We start from the raw sequence: 8,449 nt of genomic DNA on the forward strand, positions 1-8,449 counted from the left end.
TGGACTATCAGCCAATCGGGGCCCAGCCCTCCAGCTGTGCTCCCCCCACCCCCGCACACAGGTGAGGGCACTGGGACCTGGGGAGCCCCTGGGTCTCTTTGCTGCAGCACTCCTCCAGCTACTGAAACCAACAGGAACTCTAGTCCAGCCCCAACCAGGACAATCAGATAGATCTCACGTTAATAACAAATAAAAATATTAATCCCTATTTCTATATGGGGAGGGTGTTCAGGAACCAGAACATGACTGTTTGGATTTTATTAATTATCAAACAAAAATAAGAGAACAAGTGTTAGATGAACCTTTGCCCTATGGGGAAAAACTATTTATTGATGGGTCCTCTCAATGCCTAGAAGGGAAAAGAATATCAGGTTATGCAGTTATCTATGGGCAGAAAATGGTAGTGTTAGAAAAAGGGAAAATAGCTGCTGGGTGGTCAGCGCAGGTCTGTGAACTCTATGCCCTGAAACAGGCGTGGACATATTTGAAACATAAGGAAGGGACAGTGTACACAGACTCAAAGTATGCATTTGGAGTAGTCCACAAATTTGGGGAAGTGTGGGCTTGTGAATGTAAAGGGAAGGAGCTAGTACACGAGCAGGTGGTTAGAGAAGTTTTAAAAGTCCTGAATCTCCCCTCAGAAATTGCAATTGTGCATGTGAGAGGGCATCAGAGGGGAGCATCGATGGAAATAAGGGGGAATAACTTAGCAGATCAAGCAGACAGAGAAACAGCTACAGAGTCATCAGCAGTAGTAACGCCAGGGGATTATGAGAATTAAGTCGGGAATTTCACAGAACAAGAGGAGAAGGATATACTTAAAATAGGGGCTGAAAAATATCCAGAAGGAAAATGGACTTTACCAGTCCATGGAAAGCAGATTTTAAACAAAACATTATCACGAGAACTTCTGTCATTAATGCATCAGTAAACACACTGGGGAATGCAAGCGCTTCGTGATTTTTTCTTACAGAATATGGGTATATAGGAATAAACACGGCAGCTAAACAACTAGCTGCTGATTTGTCAAAAAGTGAACAAAAAGGTAATGAGAGGAAAGGTGGCTGGGAGATGGGAGCTAGCCATACGGCCTTTTCAGAGCCTCCAGGTAGACTTCACAGAGCTACCTCAAATACAAAGGTGGAAGTACCTGTTGGTATTAGTGGCTCACTTACCTCATTGGGTGGAAGCAATCCCCACACCAAGAGCAATGGCAAGCGTGGGATCCAAGGTGTTATTGGAAAACATTATCCCCAGCTCTGGATTAATAGAAAGAATAGACTCAGACAGAGGAACACATTTCACTTCAAAAATCTTACAACAACTATCTGAAGCTTTAGGGATCGAATGGGCGTGGCACACCCTGTGGCACCCTCAAAGTTCTGGAAGAGGAGAAAGAATGAATCAAATTTCAAAACAAACCTCGACTAAGTTAATGATCGAGACTCGGACGCCTTGGATTAAATGCCTGCCGTTGGCCTTATTAAGGATCCGTACTCAGCCACGAGCGGACCTGGGAATTTCTCCCTATGAAATGATGTTTGGATTACCATGTATGAGTAATAACAGGGATATTGTCAGCACAGAAGTAGAAAATCAGTATGTAAGTGTGAAACGATCAATCCTTAACTCCCGAGTGGGAAGGTCCATTTCAGGTGCTGCTGACCACCGAGACAGCGATCCGAACAAAGAAAAGGGGTGGGACTCCTGCCTCCCGAGGAAAAGGACCGGTGGAAAAGCCTCGGGAGTGGACTGTGGTACCATCAAGTGATAACTACGAGTCTACCTCAAAAGGACTAAATAAATTTGTCGGGAGGGGACTGGGTTCGGGCGTGACACTGAAAATTTACTTACTCGCTGTATGGGGAACCACAAAAGATATCAGGGAAAAAGCTGTTTGGTAATAGACTATGAGCGTTTTGGGTTAGATCGGGCATTGCTAGAAAATCAACCTATTAGGGTAATACCACGTCTCGAGTGCATACACGAATTTCGTGAAGCGTGGGTTTTGTGTGAGTGTGAAACGTGTAACCGCAGGTGGTATTGTATATGGAGAAAATTGTGTTATAACTGTAACAGGGACTGTGAGTATAGGGAAGGGGCACGAACTGTAACCTTGATTTGTGGGAAAAGGAGGTTAGTCCCCGAAATTTGGGATGTCCCTGAGAGTCGGTGGAAGGACACTGACAGAAAGAGCCAAAAAACGTTTGCTTAGAAACAAAGGAAGTGGCTACAAAGGAGCTGCACTTGAATTGACTGTTAAAACACGGATTTGTTACATTTGAAAACAGTAGAGGGCAAGACCAGGTTAACCTCTGTGCTCGTCACCAAGAAGACCTTTATCTCAGCTGTGGGCTGCATGCCCATGGGCATGAGAGGTGGGAGTATATGTTATACTGGACCTCCGCTCATCATCCTGATCTAGTTCGCTCTAATAGCGGCAAATCCGTGCAACAAGTGATTTATTGTTATGTCCAACATCAGAGTGTGGGAAAAGGTTGTATTTTACGTCCTTTGTGCTGTCACAGGCTGCTTGTTTTTACCATGTTTAATACCCTGCTTTATATGGCTAGTATCTCATGTTATTGAGGGGATGCAAATAGCAGCTATGCCAGTAAACCCTGAAATGGCTGCATCAGCTGGTGCCCACAAAGATAGGATATTCAGAAAAGAATGAGACAAGTGTTAGTAAGCTCAGGCAAAATATGGTATTAAAAAGAAAAGGGGTGGTTTGGGAGAAGTAACAGAAGAATTTTGCTTTCGCTAAAAGTGATTAAACAATTCCTTTTATTGAGTTACTCTTATTAAAGCAGTATTGTTAAAATTATAACAGTTAAGCAAGCCTTTTGTGATCACAAGTTAGGCATGTGGTTGAGCATTGTGGGGAGTTGGGCAAGCAAGAGGATGGGGGGGGTGGGGTCTGTGGTTAGGTGTCATGTAAAGGGGAATCTGGATGGGGGGGCTGGGGAGGAATGGCAGCCAGCAGAAAAGGGTTAAGCAAAGAACTCCTGATGGAGAGGGACCCGGACTTCACCCCCCACACACACACACACTAACCACCCGAGAGGGCAGTGGAAAAGTACTGAGAGAGACAGCCTCGGAGAAACCAAGAAAAAGGAGCTGGGCAGGTGTCAAGAGGAGAAAACCCGCCGTTTTCGCTCAACCAGTGAAATCTCCTGGAGGCTCTACAGAAAGAAGCCCCAGCTGGGGCAGACTGCGCCACTGCGCCCAGCGCTGTGTTCTTTGCTCCACTGACTTTGTCCCCAGTAAAACTTTTTTTTTTTTTTTTTTTATATACATGAGCTTGTTTCTGACATGGCTGAAGCAAAATGCTTTATATTACATTCTTCACAGTAGTTCCCGTGCAATTCTGCCACTGCTGCCACAACGCGTGTGGTGGCACGCCCCAGCCAGGGGAAGGCTCTTCCCCCGGACAAGGCTCTCTCTGACCTGCCGGCGGGATTTTTAGCATTAGAAGGAGGCGAGTTCCGCGAAGGAGCCGCGGAGCTTGAGTTTGCTGGCCAAGTTGGCAACGTAGCCCTTCGAGGTGGGCAGGGTGCCTGTGCTCCAAGCAGGCCATCTCCTCGCTCTGCCGGTGAGGGATGCCTTTGCCTTTCCCAGACACAGAGAACGTCTTTCTCGCCCCCGGCGGAATCTTTCTCCGGGGGTCTCCAAGCTGACCCTTCCCCCCCGGGGCAGGGCCATGAGGTGAGCGTCCCCCGCCTGCCAGGGCCCCGCTGCGGGGGCAGCAATGGGCTGGCACAGGCGCCCCCCGCCCTCCCGAGGGGCCGGGTGGGGCAGGGGCGGTGCCCCAGGAGCCCGGTGACGCGCGGAGGCCGGGCTCTGACGTCACAGAGCCCTGCCGGGCCCCGCCCGGCGCTGGAGGGCTGTGCCGCGGGCACCGCTTCAGCAGTGCCGGCAGCGGCAGCGGCGCGGGGCAGGCGCAGGGGGCCATGGCCCCCACCCGCCTCCTCCTCCTCGTCCTGGTGGCCCTGCAAGCCCGGCGTGTCAACGGTGCGCGGTGGCGAGCGCGGGGATTAGGCGTGCGGGCAGGTGAGGGCCAGCACCCAGCCCTGGCAGCGTGGCCCGGCACCCACTGCCCCTCGGGGTGACAGCGGGGCCGGGCCGGGCCGGGGGAGCCGTGCCCAGCTCCACGGGCAGTGGGAGGCAGATGTCCTGTGGGGAGGCACAGGGGGCTGCGGCCGCTGTGGGGGCGTTTTCCAGGGGAACGAACGGTGGGGCCGGGGGCGGCGGGGAGCAACCGTCCCTCGAGCCAGCCCTGTGCCGCCCTGCCCCGGGGCAGCCTTCCCCCGGGCTGTGTGCCAGGGCCGGAGCAGCACTGCAGGAGCCAGGCAAGAGCCCGCGGGAGCACTTCTTCCCCGGGCTGCTCGCTGCCAGATGGGCCCAGGTTGGTGGCTCTGCCGCTCCCCGGCGGCATCCCGGCTTTCAGCCTCAGGGCCGGCCGGCCTTGAGCGAGATCTGGCCGCTCAGGAAAGAAAAGAGGAGCGTTCCTGCCCCAGCCCTGCAGTGCTCCCTCTCCTTGGGCGAACCCGGGTCCCCGTGGGGACACACGTCCCCAGCCCACAGCCCGGGGAGCAGATGGCGACCGGACAGGGCAGCGCTGCTGCAGCAGCCTCTGCCTGGCCAGGGCTCTCTTCTCCACGAGACGTGTGAATGAGTGATCGCTGTTTTCCTCCGCTGCTTTCACGTGGGCTGCTTTTGTGCACAGAAGAGACCTCCCCGTGAGAAAAATCCCCGAGGGGCCCTACGTAGCTTTGTCCATCCGCTGGGCCTTGAGGGGTGTTGTTGCACGTGGCCTGGAAAGAACAGTCTGTTGAAAGCCTCCAGGTGCAGCAAACAGGTCACCCAGGCCCCTCTGCAGCTTCGGCAATAAACCTCCGCCCACGTCTGGCTCCCCTGTCGTTACCTGAGCCCCTTCCAGTCAGTGCAGGTCACCCAGAAAGAAGCAGATCCCCACATCTAATGGGAACATGCTTGATTACAGCTGTGCCCGTAGCCAGTGGCCACCCAGATTCTCCGCCGGATCTTCTCTGGGAGCCTCAGGGCGATCCCACAGGTATGTCACTGGAATGAGGGAGCAGCTAGGTTTTCATTTTCTGTGCCCAGGACAACACTGAACTGAACAGTTTCTTGGCCGACGCTCCGCCGTGCGGAAGAGCAGGGGGTGAATGTGTTGGGCTCGCTGATGTGCCCCAGGGCACTCTGCCTTGGGAAGCTGTCTGGGCCAGCCTCTCCAACCCTGCGCTGCTTCCAGCGCCTGCTGCAAAGCCAGCGGGCTTGCTGGGCTGAGTTTCTTGGAGCTGGTGTGAGCGGCAGGGAGTCCTTTCTCCGGAGCGATACCTCCGTGCACGCTTTCCTTCTGGATCAGCGTGGCCCAGGCACCCAGTACCTGTCTGCACAGTGCTCCTGAGGGGAGGGGGGGGACGAGTGCCATGGAGCAATCCCCTGTTTGAACTGCCTTCACGCCCCTGTATTGTTTTGTATAGTGAAATACAGTTCATGGGAGCCTCTCGGTTCTCTTTGTTTACAGACGTGGCTGGAGGCGATGGCTACCCAGCTTCCCAGCCGGCTTCCAGGGCTGACGCTCAGGGAGATCGCGTGGGTACGTCCCGGCTTCTTGCTTCCCTTGGGAGCTGCCAGCTCAAAGGCCAAATGTGAGCGAGGCATCTCTTGCGGGTGTGAGAATGCAGACGACCTGCACTGTGTGTGCCAGGTCGTTACGTGATGCCCTTCTATGTTCTGCTATTCAGCTGTGTCAGTGTATTGTATCCCAGCGCGTGACGGAAACTTCTCGTGGGTGTTTGGTTGCAGATGTGGGTGCAGGGAGGGCTCTTCCCGCTTCTCGGCTGGATCTTGCGCTGGAGCTCACCTGGCATCGCAGGGGTGAGTGGTCAGTCTCGACTGACCACAGACTAAGCACTCATTCCCAGTAGTCTATTTGCCAGAAATTTAACTTTGTGCTTTCCGTTCAGGTCCTCCGAGAGCCAAGTACAGAGCGGAAATGGAAAAATCTTCCCCGCGGTCATCAGAAGTCCTAGAGGGAGTCCTGAAGGAACTGGACAAAGCAGCACATGGTGGGTGGAGATGATTGCTCTTCACCAGAAGCCGTGGGAAGCGGAGGTGTTGGGGGCGTGGATGGACAAGCCGTAGCCTGCACAGCAGGAGGAGGGGGTCGCTCAGAGCCTCACTGCGGCCACACTCAGTTTCACGCCTTGCAGGCGCTGGCGAGCTGCAGAGATGCCTGACTCTCTGCTGCCAGTCGCGGTTCAAACCGAGTGCCAGGACCAGCTGCTGCCCCGGTTAGAGCCTTACCGGGGTCAGAGCTGTTCTGGGCAGACCTTGGTACCCAGCTGGCAGGAACTGGTGCTCCTCACGCCTGGAATGTGTGACAGACTTGCCAAGGAGCTGGTTCCTGACAAGTCATGAGAGGGCCAGCACCCTGCCGGTCACCCACCCGAGGGGAGAGTGCCCTTGGGCTGCGGAGAGGATGCGCAGGCAGCTTGGGGTAGCTGAGAGCAGCGGACACTGCCAGGGCTGCAGGCGTGCCCTGGCCAGGGTCGGAGAAGCCCCACCTTCACAACCCGGTCTAGCCTCGTCGTTCTTGATGCCTGAGGACGGTTGGTGACACCTCAGTGCCAGGGAAAGGTACAAGCTGGACACCCAGCTTGAGGCCAGACGCCAAACTTGAAGGCAGCTCAAATGAAGGGCTGTGAATTCAGTCTCGGTTGGTTTAGCTGCGCCTGCGTCTAGTCGTGCTTTGGATCGGTCGGTTGTGGTTGTCCTCTTGTTTCGGGGCACTGCGGGCTCGTCAGTGCCACTTGTGAAAATGCCCAGAGTATGGTTGCAAGAGCTGGCGCTTCAGTCCACCATGCGTGTCTGTTACCCTGACCGTGGGATGGAGTTGACACGATGGGAAGTGCTTCTCAGAAGGGCTCTTTCCCCAGCTGAACTGGCTACAGCATCTTCCTGTCCCCTCTGACAGATTCTGTCATTTACCATCATCTTGCCGTTTGCCAAAAATGCACTAAGTGGAATGCGAACAAGCTCACGTGCAACCTCCTAGTCTCCCAGCAGGTCAGGATTTTCTGTCTGCTGGTTAAAGTGGAAAGGGTCTAGTGCTTAAATTGTCCTCCATGAATGACATGTCATTGGGACTAGGCACTAGGTACACCCCCAAATGTCCCGGCTTTGTTTCTAAGCGTCATGAAGGGATGTTGAGAAGTATGGCCTCCTGGAGATACTGTGTTCCTGATGAGGAACGGTTACTTCTAATTCAATTGTCCTTCTTTCTTTCTAAAGAGACGGACCAAGAGACTGTGGAGAACGAGGCGTTTCGGGGAGGACGCAGTCAGGCAGTGAGAGTGTCTGATGCAAAAACGGGGGCAATTCAGTCAACAGGCCTCCCAGGTAATTGCCGTCCTTTGATCCTCCAGCACCACGCATCAAAATCACTCCGTGTCTTCAGGCTCTTCCCCCAGTGCCCTCTACCGCGCGTCCTGTCGGCAGCACAACCCAGAAGAGTTGGTGGTACAGAGCGAGTGCTTCAAAAGCAGCAGCCAGGACCGGCTCTCTGAGGATGCCGGTCACCTCTGGGCTGTGGAGGCGCTTGCCGTCAGCGCGCCGGGGAGATGCTCCCTCGTAACCCTCCGTGGATGCAGAGAGATGCTCACCTCCCACCACACCCCGCTGACAGGACTTTCAGAACTTAGTCATTTGGGGAACAAGACCATCTGAGCCACGCTCAGCAGATGATGGGAAATGCGACTCTTAATGGAACGTACCCCCCTGCAATAGCTGCAGGCCAGAGCTTGCCCTGGGTCCCTAGAGGCCCCAGGCACGGCAGCGGGGGATCCCTCCTGTGACCTGAGGTCCAAAGGGATGCACTGACATGTCGGGCACAGGCTTTGGGGAAACCTCCACCATCCTCCTGCAACCTCTGCGCCTGAGCCATTTCCCTTTCTCTGAGGTTTTGCCTTTCTCTGAGGCTTTCCCTTTCTCTGGTTTCTATGCAGTTCTGTCCAAGCCCGGGAACGCCCACCACGCCAGGATATATGGATTTTTTCGAAGCAGTCCAGGTACTGAGCCATCTGGCAGGGGGCCATAAGTGGGAGACGCGTCCCCAATTCTCTGAGGCTTTCCCTTTCTCTGGTTTCTATGCAGTTCTGTCCAAGCCCGGGAACGCCCACCGCGCCAGGATATATGAAGTTTTTCGAAGCAGTCCAGGTACTGAGCCGTCTGGCAGGGGGCCATAAGTGGGAGACGCGTCCCCAAAAGCGGCGGTGTGCAAGCAGGGCCCATGCTGGAGGGAAGGCGAAGAGAGAGGGCGAGGTTCAGGTGTCTCCCGAGAGGGCCTGACTCTGTCCCCTCAGGGTGTGGGTGCGGAGCTGGGGAATGAGAGCTGGGGGTGGCACTCCCTGAGGCAGGGATG

General features: G+C 54.7%; 1 protein-coding gene across 1 annotated transcript; it reads left to right on the plus strand.

Annotated features, from left to right (window-relative positions):
- The first annotated feature begins 3,953 nt into the window (after positions 1-3,953).
- On the plus strand, positions 3,954-7,595 carry LOC122153026. The gene is made up of 6 exons (XM_042789152.1): positions 3,954-4,053; positions 5,006-5,077; positions 5,552-5,623; positions 5,833-5,904; positions 5,994-6,095; positions 7,321-7,595. Exons 1-6 carry the CDS (start codon positions 3,954-3,956, stop codon positions 7,593-7,595), a joined length of 693 nt encoding a protein of 230 aa, XP_042645086.1.
- The last annotated feature ends 854 nt before the right edge of the window (positions 7,596-8,449 follow it).

This window comes from Tyto alba, unplaced genomic scaffold, assembly GCF_018691265.1.
Source record: "Tyto alba isolate M040663 unplaced genomic scaffold, T.alba_DEE_v4.0 Super-Scaffold_15, whole genome shotgun sequence".
Taxonomy (NCBI): domain Eukaryota; kingdom Metazoa; phylum Chordata; class Aves; order Strigiformes; family Tytonidae; genus Tyto; species Tyto alba.

What these genes read in the sequence shown, in the direction of transcription:
- LOC122153026 (XM_042789152.1), top strand. Translation starts at nt 3,954, where the DNA reads ATGGCCCCCACCCGCCTCCTCCTCCTCGTCCTGGTGGCCCTGCAAGCC. An exon ending in GCCTCAGGGCGATCCCACAG is followed by an intron (nt 5,078 to 5,551) that starts GTATGTCACTGG and finishes CTTTGTTTACAG; the next exon opens with ACGTGGCTGGAGGCGATGGC. An exon ending in GCTCACCTGGCATCGCAGGG is followed by an intron (nt 5,905 to 5,993) that starts GTGAGTGGTCAG and finishes CTTTCCGTTCAG; the next exon opens with GTCCTCCGAGAGCCAAGTAC.